The sequence below is a fragment of the Myotis myotis genome, unplaced genomic scaffold (genome assembly GCF_014108235.1).
Source record: "Myotis myotis isolate mMyoMyo1 unplaced genomic scaffold, mMyoMyo1.p scaffold_m19_p_9, whole genome shotgun sequence".
Taxonomy (NCBI): domain Eukaryota; kingdom Metazoa; phylum Chordata; class Mammalia; order Chiroptera; family Vespertilionidae; genus Myotis; species Myotis myotis.
In genome coordinates, this window is record NW_023416401.1 from 12347960 (window position 1) to 12370672 (window position 22713).

At 49.8% G+C, this 22713-nt stretch overlaps 1 protein-coding gene across 1 annotated transcript in view; it reads right to left on the minus strand.

The window, feature by feature from the left end:
- RNF165 (ring finger protein 165) overlaps positions 1 to 6883 on the minus strand; it is a 78142-nt gene extending 71259 nt beyond the window's left edge. Inside the window, exon 1 of the mRNA XM_036323718.1 lies at positions 6632 to 6883. Coding sequence (XP_036179611.1) covers positions 6632 to 6692 — 61 coding nt within the window. The 5' untranslated portion in view covers positions 6693 to 6883. The remainder of the gene's footprint in view (positions 1 to 6631) is intronic.
- Positions 6884 to 22713: the final 15830 nt, after the last annotated feature.

The following is a 22713-nucleotide window of genomic DNA, read 5'->3' on the forward strand; positions in this document are numbered from 1 at the left end:
ATCTCAACCTCACCTCCTCAGCAAGGTCATCTCTGACTTTATTTGATCCCTGAGGCTAGTAAACGCCTACAGTTGTGGGGAATGGGGACCCCAGCTCTGTGTCAAGGCCTTCAAATAGGACCCCAGCTCTGTGTCAGGGCCTTCAAATAGGACCCCAGCTCTGTGTCAGGGCCTATCAGGTAGGTATGATGATGGTCATTATTCAGTTGGTGCTCAGAGCAGTGGCCTCAGTTCACCCTTCCAGGTCAAGACGGGGCTACTCCTCAAGCCTGAATTGCTCCAAACTCTTTGCACCTCACCAGTCAAGTGCCCAAATCTTCTGCCCTCCATTTGGGCACTTAGGCACATAACGTCTTAGACAGAACCAGATTTTCTGAGCATTCATCTCCCAGCCTCAGCATGAGCCTCGGGAGGGCAGGCGCCAGGTCTTACCTTGTTCTCATATCCCCTTTTGGCTGGCTCCAAGTAGGTATTCAATAAACACTCATTAATTAAATGAACCAACAAGTGAGTGAATGAATGACTGAACGCATGAAGGTACAGGCAATGCAAGTGGTTCAGATGTGGGGTTATGAATGTTGGCTTTTCGCTCTGAAGTCATCTAGAAAACCTGAGTCTCTCCAGATAAGCCCTCTCCACGAGCTGCCCTCCCTCCCAATTCTCTTGGAATTATATCCGTTCATCTGTGGCTAAACCATACCAGAAACTAATAAATACTCACTCACATTCCTATTATGTTAACCCAGGAATTTTTAAAGAGCTGTTTAGATCCATAGAAAAACCGAGGCACACGGCTCTTGTACACTGTGCAACAGCGGCTGAGTAGGACTGAGCAACCCACGGTCAGCCCTGAACTGGAGTCGAGTCGAGGGCCTGTGTCTCCTGTGCAGGAAAGGGGCCCACACTGCCCCTGGGTCCTGCAAGAGCTGTTGCTTCCCTAGCCCAGGAAACCATTCGGTTTTCCAGCGTGACACTGCAGCCAGAAAGATGTTGGGGGAGGAAGGTTGGCGGGGGGGGGGGGGGGGGGGGGGCCGTGTAAGAAGTGAGCAAACTGCAAAAGAAAGAGAGGCGGCCCAGTCTCTGCCATCTGCATATTAGGGCATGGAGACTCTTGGTGGCCTTTTCCCCTAACTTTGAATGCCATCACCAGTATTTGCTGGTTTATGGGAAACTATTATTTAAGACAACTCATCAATTAAGTGGGCCTCATCTGATGCCAGTTTTAAGAGAGAAGTTCTCTTGTTCAGAAAGGGGAGCTGTGAACAAGAGCCGTGCTCCCTCTTGTTACAGATGGCTTTCCCAAAACCCTGGAGTCAAAAGTTATTAAAACAGATCTATGTCAGATGGCTGGGAGGGTAGATATAAAGTACATTGGCTTTGTAATGGTTGGATCATCCAGTTGGAGGAGGGGTGGGAGGCTACTTCAGATGACTGTGTTTATTCCGGCGATCTGGGTGAAATGCAGGATGCATTTGATGAGATGCTAAGACATGACTTCCCATTAACCCACTAACTTGCCATATTATGACTGGGTTACTAAACTACCTTTGAAATGCCTTGATCGACTAATTCTGACACACAGGACACTAATTCAGAAAAATAAAATCTTGGAGTTGGTCAATATTGATAAAATCAGCCACAGCTCCCTAGGACAAAAATGCTGGGGGTCCCCTGATTTGCAGTAGTTTTATTATAGTTGAGGGGTGGTTTATTTTATTTCTTAAACTAGGTACAAAATTTAAAGTTTCGTGTAAAGCAAAATGAAAGGAGGAGGAGGAGGGGGAGGAGGGGGGGAAAGAAAGAAAAATCCTGGAAGACCTGCATCTCTCTCCTTGTACAACTATAGCCTAAGCTCCACTGGGGACTTCCGTGTGTGTCCATGTGTCACAGTAAATCAGCTCAGCTTTCCCACTCGGGCTGGGAGAGCAGGAGAACAAAGGGCTGGAGCCACAAGGGCAGCCGTGGGGGAGAGGAGTCCCCCCGGCCACAGAGGCGGCCAGGAAGCACTGTGGTCAGGCACGGGTGCGCCGGCCCAGGAAGGAAGGCTGGCAGAAGGGCAGAGGCAAACCCGAGAGACAGCCCAGAGGAAAGAGGAGGCGTCATGTCAGCCCAAGGATAAGGGGCCCCAAAATGATGACCCTTTAAAGGCACCGGGAATTTCTTTAATCAACTGAACACCTCGTTTAGCCAGGCTTGTTCTGGGCTGAAATTGAATAGGTGTAATTGACAAATGCTTGGATTTGGGTTCCACTGGGGGGTCGGGGAGTGGACAGGGGTTGGGGGAGGAATACCTCTCCACTGGCTTCTCAAATGGAATTATGGAGAAAGATGCATTTTAAGGCCTCTTCTTCCAATTCAATTTCCAGGTAGGTCCTGGCTTCCCTCTCAATCCCGCCCTCTTTCCCCAGCACACACACACACACACACACAGACACACACACAATGCCAAGAGATCTGGCTTGCTTTCTCAGGAGAGGCACTAGGGCCACAGATGAGACAGCTGTCAGGGACTAGGCTATAATCAGCTTTAACTGGCTCCCAGCCCACAGAGGGCACAGACCCCCTTATTCCTCTGCTAACAGGTCAGGCTGCTGGCCCTGGGATGAATGCAGGGGTGATCAAATTGGCTTCTGTTTCAAACATCCTCCTTCTGCAAGATCTGCCTGCAAATCTTACATTATCGCCAGTCCCCAAAATGTAAATATGCACACAGAAGAGGGTACTTTAAAATTCCAGATCATGACTTCAACCTCATGGGACATGTCACCCGCCCCTCTACCCCCAGAATGGTTTTGAAGGACAGTAAATCAATGAGACAGTAAAAGGCAAAGTTAAAACACAACTGAAAATGAGTTTTCCAGGCAAGTCTGAAATGCTACAAGATTGCTAGTTAAGAACAGTATCCCTTTTCTCAGCTTGAGTGTTATAGCCCCTTCTCTTCACCAGCATCGCAAACCGAGTGCCAGGTAACTTGGGAACCAAGATGAAATGTGGAGGCTCCTAGCTGCACAGGTGGCCCAAGATAGGGGTTCTCTCTATGCGGTTGAGCTGTTCGGGTGTGACAGGACCACCGACCCTCCCATCCCCTCAGAAGTCTATTGTAAAAAGATATGGACTGGATGGGATTAAGGTCACCATATCTGTACCACAAAACAAAAGAAAAAAGTTTAAAAAAAAAAAGGCATTCACTCGAGTCTTACAATGGGAGGTGGGAGTGGTGGGTGGGTGGGTGAGGGTGGGGAGAGAAAAGCGAGGGGGGATCTCTAAACAGCGGGATACGACAATAAATGGGAAAACAGCAAGAGAAAAAGCACACTAGGTTAATATAGGAAACTAGTTCTTTATTGAGAGATTGTATATTAGTATTAGTGGATTCTGTGTGTAACAATGTTGTCATGCACACGATACAAAAAAAAAAGAAGAAAAAAAAAAAGAAAGAAAAGGGCTGGGTCCACCATGCTTCGAAGGGCAACAGAACAAAAGCAGCGTACAATGAGCAGATGGCCCGGGCTACACGACCACAGTGCGGTTCAGCAGGGTAACATCTCTAACCGAGCGCTGTACATTGTCAACTGGGGGATGGAAAAAAATACAGATCATGCTTTAGTTTTAGTACAAGAAAAGGTGAAAAAGATACACAACCAAAAGGATATCTGGTACAGAAAAAAATTACCCACAAAATAAGAACAGGAAGTAATTCAGCACAGCAGAACACGCTATCCCTGTTTAATGGAAAACCATTTTGCTGGGGATTCCTTTTTGGTTCTTCTTTTCTCCCCGCCCCCCCCCCCGCCCCCACCCCCCGAACTTTCCTTTCAGATTGCCACATGGCAATCTAGGGAGGCCACTCGTGACTTTATTTTGGAAGGGCCCTTGAAGTAGGGGCCTTATTCTTTCATTATTGTTCCGTTTTGTTTCAAGCAGGTCTGGCCAGGGAGGCCGCAGAAGAGAGCCGGCTATTAAAGGGGCAGCTCTGATGGCCAAGGCAGATGTCCAAAGATGCTCTTGACATTTTACAGTTAAACAATTAAGACACCATGGGCCATGGCTCCCCCTTAAGCCAGGGACCTCGCTGCACCCAATTTTCAGAGGCCATGGAGGAGCAGCAACTATCATTTCATCAAAGGTTTTCATAGGTATAGTTTCACTTATTTTTTGCCTCCGACTAAATGTGATCTGTTCACTTAGGCCTGGGTGCTGCCAGAAAGGTAGCTGACGGTCACCCAGATAAGTGGGAAATGGGGTGCAATGGCCTCCAAGCCAAGGCAAGGCAAAAGGAATCCACTTAACAGGGATTTACAGTGCAATGTACTTGGCTAAACAAGATGAAGATACAAAAATGGTTATTTCTCTACATCTATTCTGAAATGGCCTACATCCTACATTACTACAATGGAAACTAAAAAGAACAGATTTAAGCTTGCAGGCTGTCTAATAGTTTTACAAGAAGATTGTGGTTTAGGACCTTGTTGGGTTAAGCATTAGTATCCGCTATCAGAAGGTCATGAATTCTTATCACACTGTGCTCAATTTCACCCACAGCCCAGTCATCCTCAGCCCTTGAATTTCCTGTGGGCGGGTTTGCATGAAAGTAAACTTTGACCTAAGGGCAGGATTTTTTCTGTTGGATTTTTTTTTGGGGGGGGGGGTGAGTGAAGGGAGGGGGTAATTAAAATTAAAATTTAAAGACCGCTGAGCAATTTGAATTTCAAAACATGGACTCGCATCCTGCAATGGTATTTAGAGATCGGTGGTATTAATGAGGATGATAATGATTTAATCAGGATAATTATACTTTCAGGCTCAACATCCTTCTTAATCATTTTTTAATTTCTGCCTAGTGTAACGTTCCACACTCGTTTTCAGAGGAAATGCCAAGTAATAAAGCATAATTGTGATTTGGGGGAGGGGGGTTGGCATTTCAAGGGAGACCTCATCCAGCCCCCCATTCCAATTCCTCACACACCCACTCCCCACCACCACTCCCCCAGTGCTAGGCTGGCCTGAGATAGGGGATACTGCCGCTTAAATAGCAATGCTTCCTCAGATGGAGACAGGAGATGGTTAAGAGGGGTGTCACAATACAGCTAAATGCGGAGGCAGAGGGTCACAGCGCACACAGCAGCGAGTTGACCATTCACTGAGCTACACAATGAAGAAAAAAAAAAGATTTGATAAATGCAGAATGTCATCATTCTATCATCACACAAAAAAACTGCGGTTCAAACAGGCCTAAGAGGGTCAACCTTGCCTTTTAGGTTCTGGGGAGAGGCGTGGGGTTGGGGACAGCTGGGCTGGAAGAAAGGGGGCTGGGCTTTCATATTCTCGCCCAATCGGGCCCCTGGGGCGCACTAAGGCGCTGGCCCCTCGACCGCCCCCCCCCCCACCCCCCACTGGGTCTTGGTGGAGCAGCCCGGTAGCTAAGGGAGGGAAGACATCATCGAAGACATCTTGGTGTGAGTGGGGAGGGGAGAGGCGGGCCTTTGCCAGAGGGATTTAAGCAGACGTGGAGTGGGAGAGGACAGAAGAAACATTTCCAAGAAGAGAAATGTGAGTCCAGAAGCAGAATACAAAAAGAATAAAAAGTGAATCTAAATGCATCCCGGATTTGCTTTGGGAGGTGGGGATTTATTTTATTATTATTAAAAGAGGATGGAAGAAATGTGGGGAGAGGGAAATCAAGCTACTGTAGCAGAATGTGAGGGAAAGGGGTGTGGGGAAGGGGACCGTGCAAACACACCCCATATATCACAGTTAAAAACAAAGCCGGCGCTGGCCTGCTGCTCGGTCAACGCCTGCCGGGCAGCGGCCAGGCGGGGCAGCTCACCACCTCGTCCTCGCACACAGCAACACCCAAGGGCCGGGCACCGGCTCTGGCTGGGCCCAGAGGTGCACAACAGTGCACGGCTGACTCTCCGAGGCGCGCACACTCTTGCACACACACACTCACACGCACACACCCAAGCATTTCGAACCCGTGAATACAACTGTCATACAAAGGCAATGGGGGGTAAAGGGGGTAGCACAAGGGCAAAATACAGAAAGGGTTAGAGGGAGAAAAGGATGGGCCGGGAAATCATGCAAATGGCCAAGAGAGGGCTGGGGGCTGGGGCATGGGATGGGGCCAAGACCAGATCCCAGCTACCCAGCCATCCGTATCAGTGGCCAAAAAAATGAAATACAAACAACACAAAACACACATGTACCTTAAAAAAAAAAAGCACATCACAGGAAACCAGGTATGTTTACACACACACACACACACACACACACACGATCCCACGCACACGCGCGCACACAGGCATGTATCTCCGTCTTGCGATCACACAGGGCTAGGAATCAGGGGAAGGGGCTGTGACTGGGGGAATTGCGATCGCCGCAAAGAATAAAAAATGGGGCTGGGAGGGAGGGACTCAAATTCGCCAAACCCTAACTTCACTACAAAAGCTCCCACGAGGGCGGCCGCCCCCTCACTCAGGGGTACCCCCCAAAAGGGAGAGGGGAGAAGCCACCGCTCGCCCTGCGTCCCGCGGGTGTGCCCTGAGCCCCCCGCCGCCCCAGTGCCCGCCCCCGCCCCGGTGCCCGCGGCGATCCACGCTCCGAAGCGGACCCCGAAAGGAAAAAGCGATACCTCTGTTTCGCACAGAGCCAAACACTGGAAGCACGAGATAGCCGACGTGGACCAGGACCATCCTGGCTCCTCGCGCGGCGGCGGCTGCTGCGCGCGGGCCCTTTGTGGCGCGGCTCCCGGGCGCGGGCGCGGGCGGCGGCGGGGCTGCGGGAGCCGCCGGGGCGGGAGGCGGAGCGCGGGGCGCGGGCGGCGGCGGGGCGGCGGCTGGCGGGGAGACAGATGGCCCATGGAAAGGCTCCCTTCCCGGCCCCTCTCGACATTCAAAGGCGCTGGGGCCGCAGCTGCCGCCACACAAAGGCGCGCGCAGCCAATGGGAGCGGAGCGCAGCGCGGCGCGGCCTCGCCGGAACCGCGGGGGACAGCGGGGACCGCGGGCGCGCGGGTGGCGGGGGGAGGGGGGAGGGAGGGATGACGGCGGAGAGGGAGCGGGCGGCCAATCGCGGTGGCCCGTGGCCCAGAGCGAAGGGGTGGGGCGGGGGTCAGCCCCGGGGGACGCGTGGAGCCCAGCGCGGATCCCCGGTCGCCTGCAGCCCAGAGCACACGCGCGTGAAGCGCCCTGCACACAGAATCGGGCGGCGTGCACATGCAACCTGCACGCACCGAGAGGAACGTGCACTCAGACATGTGGAGGTGCGTTCGTGCGTGCGAAGAGACAGGCACGAGCGCACCAAATGCACACGACCCGGAGGTCCTTGCACACTACACGCGGGTCACTCGGGGACTTGCGCGCGTAGAGGCTGGCGCACGTGCCGCGCCTGACTGCGGACACGAGTGGAGCTGGTACACGAGCCAGCAGCCGCACACAGAGCCCAGGCACTGCCACACAGACATGTGCACACCAAAAGCCTTGTTCATGCAGGAGGCGTGCATGCCAAGAACACATTCCCAAAGACACACAGAGGAGAACACAATGCAGATATGTGCACAGTGCAGATATGTATGCTCCGTGCCTGCCGCACAAAGCGGGCAGTAATCATTTGTTGAACTGAAACCCACTCATCCACCAAGGTATGTGCACACATTCTATGCAGAGACATTGCCCAGAAAACCCAGTCATTCAACCAACATTCGCCCCACTCTGACACAGACACAGCCAGCCATGTGCACAGACACGCCCACTTCCCAGCAGGCAGGTATACACAGGACATCAGGGGAACTCAGCTCTTCTTGGCTCTTCAGATTCACACGTGGAGGCATAGCCACACTGTCGCATGTGGTCTGTGGCTGGCCTTCCAGGTACAAGCAAGAGAGAAGGAAAATGCTCACCCTGCAGCCCTGTTGTCCAGCGGACTGCTAAGACTGTTCCCGCCCTCAGCACACCTGCCGTGAAAACTCCCAACATGACCTCCAGATCAAGCCTGCAGAAAGACAGAGGCCATTGCCTGCGTTGGGGCTTGTCTTCAAAACCCAGTGGCTCCTTTATTTAATGAATCCGGTACAAACTAGATGGTAAAATTACAGAATGTGGGACTGGAAGAAATCCAATTCGTCCCAAGCTGGCCCCCTTTTAGAGATGAGGAGGAGGACCATTCACTGAAGACATCTGTGCTTGTGTCAGGGCGAAGGACTGATGCAGATCCTCCTGGGACCCCAACCCTTGCAGCCCAGACGGGGCCTCTAAAATGTAAATGCAGTCACCATGCCTGCCAGGTGCAGAGATGGGCGACAGCTTGGGAGGCTGGGGAAGGGACACCTAGGAGGCCTCATAGCCTAGTGGGTGGGAGGTAGGGAGGGCAGGTGGGGTTGACTGCAGCAAAGTGACTTCTAAGTTGAGACTTGAAGAATGAAGAACAGGAGAAATGAGGTGAGGCAAAGGAAAAATGACAGCCTGGCTTTGTCGAGACAGTAACCGTATTCCCAGCAGCGACAGCAGGGCAAGATCTCAGTACACATCTTCTTCTCACAAATCCATATATCCCCTTCCCTACCCTCAACACCCCCGCTGACCCTAGAGAGCTCAGGGAGGAGGGCAGCCAGGGGAGACCTCCCAAGCCTCACTCCAGAAGATCATTTCAACCAGGTCCCGCCAGCAACTCTTTCCTTTTTCCATTATCTGTCAAATAAACACAACGCCACCACTGATAAGACTCTTAAAAATGAAAAGACTGAATGCCCGGCTACTAGGAACTGTTTCCTGTTCTATTTCAGGCTTTGTCAATATGCATGTATATCAAATTCATCGCCATAATCTGCATAGTTTCATCCTGCTTTTTCCACTTAAAAATTTACCAGAAATGTTCCTGTCCTTCTACTGATTATCTTCATAATTTTCATTTTAAGTGTTTTCATAGTATTGCAACAAGTGAGTGTACCGTGAAATTACCTAATTATACTCTATTCTTAGACACTTAATGTGCTCCCAATTTTCCATCAGACAAAAGCAATCATCCAGGAACAGATCAGCACTGTGAACCTAGGGAAATCCACCTGATAACTGTATCCTTCATGTTCACACGTCAGAGAAACACAAAAACAGATGCCCACATCCACCAGATTACCGACATTCACACACAGGCACACGCCTCCTGCTAATAGGGAATTATTGTGGATTAGGAAGGGGAGTTTCCTTTTTAAGGAAATATTGGGTAAACACCTACCATTCCTCAGCCTCAATGCACTGATCTGTCTAGTGGGGGTAATGCTAATCCCTGTCAAACCTTCCTAAAGGTTCATTGTGTGGATCAAATGAGAAGATAGCCATGGAGGCTGTAAGCAGTACAGAGAATTCTAAAAACATAAACACAGTGGTGTCTCCAAGAATGAAACGATTATTATCTTACCCACCCCTTATTTAACAAATGAGGAGGCTGGGGCTCAGAAATGGGGTTATCAACAAGGTCACAACCATGCTTAGCTGAGTTAGAACTGGAATCCACATTTCCTAGCACACGGCCCAGTATTACTCTTACTTTCCATTTCCTTCCATCGTGCTGAGATGACCGCTTTCTACCCCCCCCCCTCCCATTAGTCAAAGTCCACAGAAGTACAGTAAAGCAGATTCCTGAGAACAGAAAGATTTGTAGGAAGACTCCATCCATCAGGGTATTTCCTTTGTGTGCTCTTCCTGCCAAAACCAACACCTAGAGATATTTGCAGGCTTAGCATGTAAAACTCAGTAAAAAGTATAAAAAATGAAAGGTGAAGGTCAATCTATAATTCCTGATCCAAAATGGAGACCATGACTTTGTAAGGTAGAAATGTCACTGTCACCTGAACCGTGACCCACACTTTGATGCCTGTCTCCACCCTGGCCACCTGCAGAAAGGGTCCTGTAGAACATCATGCTTATGGAGCCCAGAAGCATTTGTTTCAAGAACTACTTTGGCCCTAGCCTGTTTTGCTCAGTGGGTAGAGCTTGTGGACTAAAGGGTCCCAGGGTCAATTCTGGCCAATGGCACATGCCCGGGTTGTGGGCTCTATCCCCAGTGTGGAGCATTCAGGAGGCAACCAATCAATGATTCTCTCTCATTATTGATGTTTCTATCTCTCTCTCCCTCTCCCTTCCTCTCTGAAATCAAATATATATATATATATATATATATGAAATCAATTATATATATTAGAGGCCTGGTGCACGAAATTCATGCACAGGGTGGGGGTACCCTCAGCCCAACCTGCACCTTCTCCAATCCAGGACCCCTCGGGGGATGTCCGACTGCTGGTTTAGGCCCGATTCCCAGGATCGGGCCTAAACCAGCAGTCGGACATCCCTCTCACAATCCAGGGCTGCTGGCTCCTAACTGCTCACCTGCCTGCCTGGCTGATCACCCCTAACTGTCTCTGCCTGGTGACCTTATTGCCCCTAACTTCCCCCCTGCCAGCCTGGTCACCTTCAACTGCCCCCCCTGCCAACCTGGTTGCCCCCAACTGCCCCCCCCCCGCCGGCCTGGTCACCCCTAACTACACCCCCCCCCCGCCAGCATGGTCACCCCCAACTGCCCATCTCTGCTGGCCTGGTCGCCCCTCACTGCCCCCCTCTGCCGGCCTGGTCACCCATTACTGCCCCCCTCCCCCCCCCGCCAACCTGGTCGCCCCACACAGCCCGCTGCTCAGTCATTTGGCTGTCCCTCACTAACCCCCCTGCCGGCCTGGTTGCCCCACACAGCCTGCTGCTCAGTCCTTTGGTTGTCCCTCAACTAACCCCCCTGCTGGCCTTGTTGCCCCACTCGGCCTGTTTGGTCATCCATTCGGTTGTTTCGGATGTGATGGCCCCTGGCTCTTTATACATATAGATTTATTTATTTATTTTTTTAAAATAACTACTTTGGAGCCAAACATCAGATCTGGGGTAAGACCACCATTACCCTTTAATCAACAAATGGAAATAAATCAAGCACACCAGTCATGTAGACATCAAAAATTTTTCCAAGACGACAAAATTCTTGCTTTTCTCCAGGTTGTGTTGGCATCAGGTAGATACAGCTTTCAAAACCTGTGCAAAACAGCTGTGCTACAATCAGTGTGATTGGTGTCACAACAGCCCTCTGCTAAATGTGGTGGTGATGGCAGGGGTGGGGGGAGTGTCTAGTTGCAGCCTGATGCAGAAGAGGCACGGCCCCAGACACTGACAATCACAGGGCATAATCACAAGAAAATGAAGAGGATTCAAGAGGGGCTGCCCATAACCAAGGATGACGGGGAGTTAGACAGAAGTCAAAGTGGCACAGTAGGAGAGGGCCCTAAAGTGTAGGTCCATTTCTAACAGCCTGAGAAAATGGGGAAACATTGAGTCAAGGAGGCAAAACATGTGCAAAGGCCCAGAAGTAAAGTAGGAGAAGGAATTGGAAAGGGGGGCAAGAAGGAGAGACAGAGAAGAGGAGGAAAAGGGAGGGGAGGAGGGTGAGAGGAAGAAAGAAGAGGAGGGGGAGAAAAAGGAGGCAAGAAGGAGAAGAGGAGGGAGGCGGAAGGAACATGAGGAACAGTAGCTTGGGCTGACTGAGGCTGCAGGAGGGAGTCCCGTGCCCTGTGCTGAATTGGAAATTTGGGAGGTAGGACGGACAGCAGCAGTGAGGACTGGGCCATGTACTCGAGTGTTCCCTGCACACTCACTGAGCAGAGCCCTGTGTGCCAGGAACTGTCTCGGCGCTGAAACAGGTTTGGTCACAGGAAATGGAGAAGAACCGGGGCCCATGATCCTGCTCTGCTGTAATAGAGAAAGTGCCTGAGCACCTGCTGTCCAGGTTTAAATGCTGAAGGTCTCAGACCCCCTGACAGTGAGGTGGGGCCCTGTGACTGGGCCCTGGGAAAGGGATGAAAGCAGGAATGGTGAAGGGTGGCTTTCTTAGAAAACAGAGCTGGTTTCGAGGATGCTAGGAAATCATTGGAAAACAAACAACTGGTAAACAGAAAGAATCAAGCATGTATCTTGCCTTTCCTTCTACGAACGCCATTTCAGGGTAATGAATATTTGGTGAGGGGAATTTGTCTTCATAGAAGTATCCTATATAATAAAAGGCTAATAAGCAAGTCAGCCGAACAGCGGAATGACTGGTCACTATGATGCACACTGACCACCAGGGGGCAGACGCTCAACGCAGGAGCTGCCCCCTGGTGGTCAGTGCACTCCCATAGGGGGAGTGTCACTCAGTCAGAAACCCTGAGCTGGGCTCTCAGCTGGTGAGCACAGCGGCCATGGCAGGAGCCTCTCCTGCCTCCGCAGCAGCACTAAGAATGTCTGACTGATGGCTTAGGTAGGGAGCAGGCCTAAGCCATCAGTCAGACATCCCCCAAGGGCTCCTGGACTGCGAGAGGGCACAGGCTGGGCTGAGGGGACCCCCCTCCCCCCAAATTTGGTGCACCGGGCCTCTAGTTGACTAGTAAATGAAGAAAAAATGATATAATGAAAATGCCTTAATGAAATGATAGTTCTAGGCAATGACCATCAATAGTTAATATCATCAAAAGAGAAACCCTGGGACATGACTTGCTTCCTAAGAGAAGAATGGGCCAGCACCTATGAAGTAGTCCTTCCAGAAAAGGGAACCTGAACCTAATCAAACCTCTAGATTGAATTCCCAATTCAGAGAAAGCACAGGAAACAGAGACATACATTAAAAGATACTATTGGAGTGCACTTAGCAAAATCCAGATCATGGAGACTTTATGGGAAAAACATTTTCCTCAAAAAAATAAATTATAAGGGGGGAAAAGGAGATGGTGGGGGAACTTAGAGAGACACAAGAGGCATGTCAACCAAAAGCAACATTCAGACTTTTGTGAAATATGATTAGAACAAATAAGCTACAAAAATAATTGGGGAAGCCCTGGCCAGTGTAGCTCAGTTGGTTGAGCACTGTCCCAATGCACTGAAAGGCCACTCATTCAGTTCTCGGTCATGGCACATAGCCAGGTTGTGGGTTCAATACCCCATCGAGGTGCACGTGGGGGGCAACCAATCCATGTTTCTCTCTCACATTGATTTTTCTCTCTCTTTCTCTTCCTCTTCCTTCCTCTCTCTCTAAAAAATCAATAAAAACCTATTTTAAAAAATAATTGAGGAAATGCAAACACTGACTAGATATTAATTATATTAAGGAAATGTTGGCTTTTATAGATGGGATAATGGTATTGTGTTTATGTTTACACAATATTGCAGATGCTTTACAGATTATAGTAATTGATGTCTGGAAGTTTCTTACCTCTCCCAGGCGAGGGGTATAGATGAAACTAGGCTGGTGTTGAGTTTATAATTGTTGACATTAGATGAAGGATACATGAAGGTTCGTTATATTATTCTCTCTACTTTTGTTTTTATGATGGCTAGTTTTATGTGTCAACTTGACTGGGCTAAGGGATGCCCAGAGAGCTGGTAAAACATTATTTCTGGGTGTGTCTGTGAGGATGCTTCTGGAAGTAATGAGCAAATGAATATAGACTGAGTAAAGAAACACCTCACCCATGCGGGTGGGTGTCATCCAATCCACTGAGGACCTGTGTAGAACGGCATGGCTCAGTGATTGAGCGTCAACCTATGAACCAGGAGGTCATGGTTCAATTCCCAGTCAGGGCACATTCCTGGGCTTGATCCCCAGTGGGGGCCGTGCAGGAAGCAGCCCATCAATGATTCTCTCTCATCATTGATGTTTCTCTCTCTCTCTCCCTCTTCATTCCTCTTCGAAATTAATAAGAATATATTTCTTTTTAAAAGACAGAGGAAGGGTGAGTTCACTCTCTCTGCTTGAGCTGGGACATCCACCTTCTGCCCTTGGACGTGGTGCTCCTGGCTCTTGGGCCTTCACACTCAGACTGGGACTGAGGCCATGGCTTCCTGGTCCTAGGGCCTTCCGTGGACTGGAGCTCCACGGTCTGCTCTCCTCGTTCTCCAGCGTGCAGACAGCAGACCTTGGGACTTCTCAGTTTCCATAATCGTGTAAGCCAATCCCTTATAATGAATCTCCTCTGTGTATCTATACACATGCCCCATTGGTTCTGTATCTCTAGAGAACCTTGACTAATACAGTTTACATTTGAAATTCTTCAAAAAGAAAAGTAAAAACGAAAACACAGCAAGACAGCTGGCATGCATCCGTGCTCTCTGCAGGGACACAGAAAGCTATTTCCTCGGGGCGGGCAAGTTAGAAAACGGTGCTTCTTCCTCATATTCCCCACAGCCCTGGGCTGGGAGCTCGGCTGAATTTCCACTCCCACCCACCCCTCGGATTGCCTCTACTTGCTGCGTGGAGGGCTCGGAACCAGACTGCTCCGGCCGCAACTTTCCCATGAGAGAGAAATAAACTCCTATCTTGGCTGAACCACTGTGGGAAGAGTGTATCTAGTTAGGTGGATAGGTTAGCTCTTGCTGCAAAGATAGTACATAATAAATAGTTGTAGAATCGTAGAGGCACACAATAGGCACATATTCTCACAGACCTGCGCGGGCCAGCTCCGCCCTGCATAGAGGCAGCTGGTGGTTCTGCTTCTCAGGCCGGTCTGTGGGCGGCTGGGCGGCTCTGCTCCACCTGTCTGTCATCCTCCTTGGTCCGGCCAGGACACGCTCCTCTCCAGCAGGGCCAGTGGAAACTCGCTGAGGCGAGCCAGCGACGCAGCTTACGCAGAAGCTCGGAGAAGCCAAGGCCCGGGTGAGTTAAGGAAACAGTGAGTGGTTTTATTTGATGGGAATCACGTGTGGAGCACTGGAGCCTTCCGAGCAAAGGAGTGAGCTGATCAGAAAGAGTAATCTATGCACAAAGCGAACGGGGAGAGGGCAGACTCTAGGGGCGGGGAAATCAGGGGGATCCACCATGGGGTGGGGTCGAAGGTCAGACTAGGAAAGGCACATTGATCCTGATTGCAGGGGTGCGAAGGAGGAACAGAGGACACACCTGATATTTTTCAGGAAAAGAATATTCTGTGAGCATTGCTCCCCTTAGGAGGATATAGATTCCAAAGGTGGTCTCCACACCCAATTGCTCCGAAATCCAAAGTGATTATACATGCTCATTTGAAAAGTTACAATTTACTCTTATTCACTTTGTAATAATCTCACTCTGACTCTTACTAACTTCTCCACATTTTCTCCAGTTTTGCTCTTAATAGAGGTGAGGCAGTCACCTATATTTATAAATCAACTCAAATGTAACTATCACCATAGCAAACATGGGTGGGCTTGAAGAACTGCAATGGTGCCACAGAGTGCTAGCGGCCCCCATTTTCTGTCCTCCCCTTCTTCTTTGATTAGATAACCTCTGACTTTTAATTGGATATATGGGCACCTGAAATAAAGACTACATTTCCCAGATTCCTTTGAGCCATGACAAAGATCTAACCAATGGGATGTAAGCAAAAGTCATGTGTGACTCCCAAAAGGTGTCTTGAAGGCAAGGAGGTGTGCCCTTCTCCTCCTCCTTATTGTTTATACTGACTGGAAGGTGGATATGAGGGCAGGGGCTGGAGCAGCCACAGAGGACCGTAAGTGGAAAGTCCATAGCGAACCTCATGCAGAAGGTAGAGAAGCAAGTTGGGAAGAGCCTGGGTATTGGATGATTTCATAAAGCCACTCTACCAGCTCCAGGCGCCTCTCCTTGACTCCTTTAAAGTAGAAAAGAATTAAATGTCTATCTCGCTGAAATCATTGTTATTTTGCAACTTTCTCCCACTTTTTCCACTTGCCACCAGGTGTAAAACCACCACACGACCACTGATTTCTGCTTATGTGGGCACGAGACAATGTGACATGTCTGGGCTGAGTCAGGGCTTTGTTCAGGTGGCAATGTGTCTGTTGTAAGTTCCTAAGTAGGGGTACTACTTTCATGTGCATCAAGAGGCAACGAGAAAGGGAAAAGCGGGGGGGAAAGTGGCCCATATGTAGTCAACAAATGTTAAGGGCAGATCGAACAAACTGGATGTGACAGATGAATGACAGCCTGTTCTTGTCGGCAATGGGGACATTATGACTTTATCTCAGCTCCTTAGCTCCCTCATTCTTCTTCCTTGGCAGTGGGTGTTGGGTGAGGGGTGGAAATCCACGTGGGGGCAAAGGGCAATCCTAGATTCACGATCCTTAGGTGCTGGTTCTCATACTTCCGTGTGCAGAGAATCACACGGGGAATTTGCTTAGAAGGTGGATCCCCAGGTCCCAGCCCCTGAGATGCTGATTCAAGCCCTACCTCCACCCAGGCAGATCCCATATAGATGGTGCAGAAAACGCAGCTGGAAGATCTCAACTGTTGCACTGTGACTTGCTCTCCACCATATGCCCAGCACCCAGCACCTGGCAAGCTGTCGGCCCTGGCGGCTGCTCAGTGCCTATCTGTTGGCAATGGGGAGTCGCCGTGCGATCTTGAGCAGGAGAGTGACTTCAAAAACACTCCCACTCCTACTGGCTCTGCTGTCCCGAGCCTGCTGAGGGAGAACCAAAAGGAATGTCTAATCCAGTGATGGCGAACCTATGACACGCATGTCAGAGGTGACACGCGAACTCATTTTTTTGGTTGATTTTTCTTTGTTAAATGGCATTTAAGTATATAAAATAAATATCAAAAATATAAGTCTTTGTTTTACTATGGTTGCAAATATCAAAAAATTTCTATATGTGACACGGCACCAGAGTTAAGTTAGGGTTTTTCAAAATGCTGACACGCCGAGCTCAAAAGGTTCGCCATCACTGGTAATCCAACAGGAACTGAGGAGTTTCTTAAAAAAAAAAAAAAAAGATTCTCAGGACAGCATTTTGATCCTCAGCCTACTTTCTCCCTTTGTAGCCAGTGTCTCATTGGCCTGCAATGAACTCTGTGTCGGTATTAGGTGATTCATCCTTTGGAGATGGGGCCTGAGAAGACCTGGAGGAAAGAGACGGGGTGTGGAGGGGAGGCAGAGTTTGGGGCCAAGGCCTCACGTGTGCAGAGCTTCCTATAGTGTCCACTGGCCTTCCCCATGGGGCTCCTCGTTCCTCCCTGCAGGGGCATGGTGACTGTACTCGTCCTCATTTCACGGCTGCCGAAACTGAGGCTTTGAGAGAGTAGGTCACTTTATCCAAGTCAAGGGCAAAAATTCACAACCAGGCATGCCTCCTAGCCCTGTTCATTCCACCATGGGACACAGCTCATGGTGGTTCAAGTACATTTATGCACGAGCGCCTCCCCCCTCTCACACCCCCCCTCGCCCCCCCCGCCACACACACACACACATCCAAGAGCCCAGTCTTCCCACAGCTCAAGATGAGCATGGGCAACCCTCCTTCGCATGTTTACCACGTCAGCTGACTTTGTCTCCCTTTCCCCTCTCCTGAGTCTCTTGTCCCCACTTCTCTGGGTGGTCTCCATGCCTTGGGTCAGACTCCAAAGTCAGTTTCAAGTCTTAGCCAGGCCAAGGGGTGGATTTGAGAGGCCCACTGGTCCTTAAGGTAAGGGAAGGGGAGAGAGAGGCTTAGGGCAGAGGCCTGGTCTCTACCCCCTAAGGGGCCTGGAGGGAGGTGGGAAGAGGTCAGAGCCAGCAGAGGCCTGGTCTCTACCCCCTAAGGGGCCTGGAGGGAGGTGGGAAGAGGTCAGAGCCAGCAGACCTCCTGGGGATGTTCCCCTGCCACTTCCTGGCAGGTCACAATCTGGCAGCCCCAGGACGGCCAAGGCAGATGTGGTCCAGCCCTCACCGCACACTGTGTTCAGGCAGCATCATTAGGGCTGGATTGATGGTTGATTACCAATAATAACTGCTCCAAAGCAAAGCCAGATGGGGAGTGTTCAAACTGAATGAAGAAGGAAATGAGCTGCCATCCACAGGGAGAATGGCTTCATGGGGGGCCTTGGATCAGAGACTCTCAGACCCAGAAGACACGGTTCACAAAATCCAGTCCATCCCCAACTGAGGAAGGGAATCTTCATTGTAGCATCACCCACAAGTAGTCACTCAGCCTTTGCAAAAATACTCAAGGTGACGAAGGGCTCCTCCCCTCATGTTCTGTCCTCCCGGGTCCCATCTGCCCATCTGCACATTGAGGAGGTCATCCGAATGCTCTCCAGAGACCCTGCCTCTTCTAACACTCTCCACCCTCAGATGCTTAACCCTTGTGGGCATCTGACCCAGAAGGCTGTACTTAACTGAGGTTACAGCTCAGGGAGCTCTGAAGTGTCTAACCAGAGGTCTGCAACATCTTCCTCCTAGGAGCTTACAAACAAGGCTGGAGAGTGAGTCCCAGCTTCCTACACAGCCCCAGGGTCGGGTGGGGGGTGGAGGGGGTGTGCAGTGAGACACCTGGAAACCCCCTGAGGTGAGAGCAAGGGGCCTGGGCCACTTCCTGGCGGGTCACAGAGGACGGGCAGGGCAGCAGAGGTGGGGGCTTCCTGTGTATGGCTGCTTAGCCAACAGAGCTGTGGTGGTGTTTGATTTTTGTGTCAAAGCACTTCACTCCACCACAGAATCCCACTCCCTATGGTCTTAGTCCCTACCTGGATTCACACATCTCATTTCACTACCTGCCTGCCCCTGAGGGTGCTAGAATTTGCCATTCCTGGTTCATCCCTCTGCCAGGATGCCCTCCCAGCTTGACACCTGCGCCTGCTGGCCCTCTCCTCACCTGCCCCAGCATGAGGCTAAACCAGCCCGGGTTCTTATTTTGCCTGAGTTCAAATCCCTTCGCGGGCCTTGCTTCCTCCAGACCCGGCCTGTCTGTATCATTTTTGTTTCCTTACGCTGTCTGCTGCACGGTACAGACATTCTCAACCTGGGAAAAACCTGGGCCTCACATTTTTGTCTTGTTTTATTTTATTGTAGTCAAATATACATAACCTCAAAGTTACATTTTGACCATTTTTTTAGTACATTCACATGAATTACTTTCACATTAACATTAAGTGCATTCACAATGTTGTGCAACCATTACTAACATTTCCCAAACTTTTGCATCACCTCAAACAGAAACTCTGTACCCATTAAGCACCCCATCTCCCCTTCACCCCCTACCCCGGGCAACCTCTAATCTACTTTGTGTCTCTATGCATTTGCCAATTCCAGGCACCTCATGTAAGTGGAATCATACAACCTTTGACCTTTTGTGACTGGCTTATTTCACTTATCATGTCCTCAAGGCTCATCCACACTATAGCCTGTGTCAGAATTTCCCTCCTTTTTAGGGCTGAATATTATTCCATTGTACAGATAGGCAACATTTTGTTTATCCAGCCATCTGTGGACAGACATCTGTGTTGCTTCCACACTTTGGCGATTGTGAATGAGGCTGCAATGAATGTGGGCGCACAAGGACCTCTTTGAGTCCCTATTTTCGATTCTTCGGGGCCATTATACCTAGGAAGAAGATTGCTGGGTCAAATAGTAATTGTACACTTAATTTGCTAAGGAGCCACCAAACTATTTTCCTGAGCCTTGCTTTTAAATCCACAAAATAGCCCCTTTACTGTGACCCTTCAGTCTCCAGCTCTCTCCCCATCTCCTATAACAAAACAAGCAGACCCTCCTCTGGGCTCCCAGGCATCTATGTATATGACCATGCAGCCCTGTCACATGACCTCTGGTCATTGTTTGCTGGTATCTAGGCTATGAGTGCCCTGAGGCAGGGACAGGGTCTTCTCTAGCCTCATGTTCTCAGAGCCTAGGAAGTGTGCTCTTGGCTCAGGGTAAGCCAATGAGGAAATGAATCCACACTTATTTGAAGGCTGAGTGATCAGTTGCTCATTAACTCACTGACTAGCTGCCTGGCCGACTGACTAACTGAACAAACACTCCACTCTCTCTATGATCTCTGCCAAATCATATCCTTTTATTCTTGGCTGGAAAGGGGAAACTCATTACCTGTCTACCTGTGAAGTGATTAAGTGTGGGTTCAGGATCCAATCCTTACTAGCTGTGCTGCCATGAAAAAGTTTTGGAAGCTCTCTGAGCCACAATTTCTTCATCAATATAATGGGGATAATACCACTACCTACCACAAGTGGCTGGTGTGCCAATCTATATATATAAAAGCCTAAGTGACCATCCAGTAGCTATGATGTGCACTGACCACCAGGGGGCAGATGCTCAGTGCAGGAGTGGAAATCACAGGCATGGAAACGTGGAACAGACTGATGAATCTCAGAGGGATGTGGGGAGGGGAGAGGGCGGGAAGAGATTAACCAAAGATCTTATATGCATACTAGAGGCCCGGTGCACAGATTCATGCACCAGTGGGGTCCATCAGCCTGGCCTGCCGGGATCAGGTGAAACCGGCTCTCCAAAATCCCCCGAGGGGTCCCAGATTTCGAGAGGGTGCAGGCCAGGCCAAGGGACCCCACCAGTGCACAAATCCATGCACCGGGCCTCTAGTTGAATATAACATGCTTAGTGCAATGCCCGTACATGGCCTGATATACTCAGTGGTAGCATCAGGAGAATCCTGCTTAGTCTCTTTCTGCTTGATGCCTCCTACACCTTTCTGGTTTGTTTTTGACACAGGGCAATGGGATTGCTGTGACTGGCTTAACAGCTCATGACCTACCTGGGGTTGGCCCAACAGCCAATATTCTGTTAGGCAGGAAGAGAGGCCATGGCTGTTGAGTGGGTACCAAGAGTGTCCCATGAATTGGGAGAGACACAGGCAAGCAGACTATAGCCTCCAACATACAGGAGGACATTGTCATCAGTAAGGAGTTGGTCTCACAGATAAGAGTGAGCCCCAGTTCTGAAAAGAAGGAACCTGAGCCCCAAAACGATCAGGCTTCAGAAGGCAAACATTTAAATAAAGACCAGAAAGAACAATGCCAGGGCCTTTCCAGGGTGTGGTGCATCCTCCCTGCCATCACAGCACCTGGACACGTGGACACGAAGGCAACTGGACTGCCCACCCAACTGCTGGATTGGGTTGTCCTTGGCCTTGCCTGGCTGCATCTCATCCCCTCTCACACAGAGAACCGACTGGTCCATCTTAGCTCCCTGTGAAGGAGCCACAGGTCTTTGAGGCTCTGAGAGGCCTGGGAGGAGTGGGGGTGGGGGCTCTGTCCCCGGGGAACCTGTTCCTGCCTCCCAGCTGCCCAGCAGGGGCCTAACTAACTGCCAGGCCCCTGAGGTGACGTGAACAGGACTGAGGCCTCTAAAAGGATCTGACCTCTTGGTAGGATAATCAGGGCGTAGTGGGAGGTCAGGCAAAAGTGACAGATTGAATCACACACCTGGGTTTGTTCCCTTCCACAATTCACTAAACTAATTTGAAAAAACTTTTTTAAAAACTTAAACCTACAAGGTCAGGGAAGACAGGAGATAATATTGCAACAACAAGTTGGGGGGTTTGGGGGGGGAGGAGCTGGGAAAGCAAATGGACAAGAGGTAACTGGAAATGTGCAGCCCAAGGGAGCTGAATCCTAAGTCAATGAGAGAAAAACCGAGAAAGGATTCGATTCCACTACAGAATCCTCAGAGGGCTCAAGAGCTGCCTGCTAGGCCGTGGTCAGCAAACCGCGGCTCGCGAGCCACATGCGGCCCTTTGGCCCCTTGAGTGTGGCTCTTCCACAAAATACCACGTGCGGGTGTGCACATACAGGGTGATTGAAACTTCGTGGCCCATGTGCAGAAGTCGGTTTTCAGAAAGGAGGTAGACGAAACAAGTATACAAGACGAGTGTGGATGGGAGAGTTGGAAGGGGTCGACCTCAGCGAACCTCAATCAGATTGAGGACGTTTTTAGCAAAGGCCAGCTTAGGAGTACCCTAATTAAGTTAATAACAATGTACCTACCTATATAGTTTAAGTTTAAAAAATTTGGCTCTCAAAAGAAATTTCAATCATTGTACTGTTGATATTTGGCTCTGTTGACTAATGAGTTTGCCGACCACTGTGCTAGGGTATCCTTGGAACTGGGAGTAAGGAGCTGCTGAAAATTAGGAGATTTGAGCAGCACTCCACCATGCTGGGCATCCGGCCCCTTCTCCATCAGCGCAGGGAGTATGTAGGTTTATTTTCTACGGAAGATAAAATGGAGTCTTTGGGCAGGGGATTAATTAGTGCCCCCACCCCAAGTTCTCTCCAACTCAGCCTCCACAACACTGGCACCCGACATTTGCCCTCCAGACAGGAGATCAGAAAAGAAACCTCTGGGCATTTGACCATCCGAAAGAAAAGACCTAAATAATGGGACTGACTTCGTCCTGGCAGGGTATCTCATTTGGTTAGAGTTGTCCCATGCACATACAAGAATCAACCAGTGCATGCATAATTAAGTGGAACAACAAATTGATGTGTTCTCTCCTCTCTCTCTCTCTCTCTCTCTCTCTCTCTCTCTCTCTCTCTCTCTCTCTTTCCTCCCCCAACTTCCTCTCTTTAAAAAATTAATTTTAAAAAAGGCATTGACCCCAAGGTTCCCCAACAAAGGGCCCACCAAAATCATCCTATAGTGAAGCTTAAAGTCAAAGTGCCCCACTCACCACTCAGTCTCCCATCATCGTTTTGGTCCCTCCTCACCATCACCACTCTCAGTCCTAAGCAGACACCCAAAGGCTACCAGGCTTCCCAGAAAATCCTCCCTAATAGAGACCAAATGACCTGGAGGCAGCTGACACTGTGCAGAAAGAAGAAAAAAACAAATTTTAAGACCATTAATATCCCAGAGAAATAAGGGGAAATGCTACACACTAAGTACAGAATGTTATTTTAAAAAGAAACATTTAGA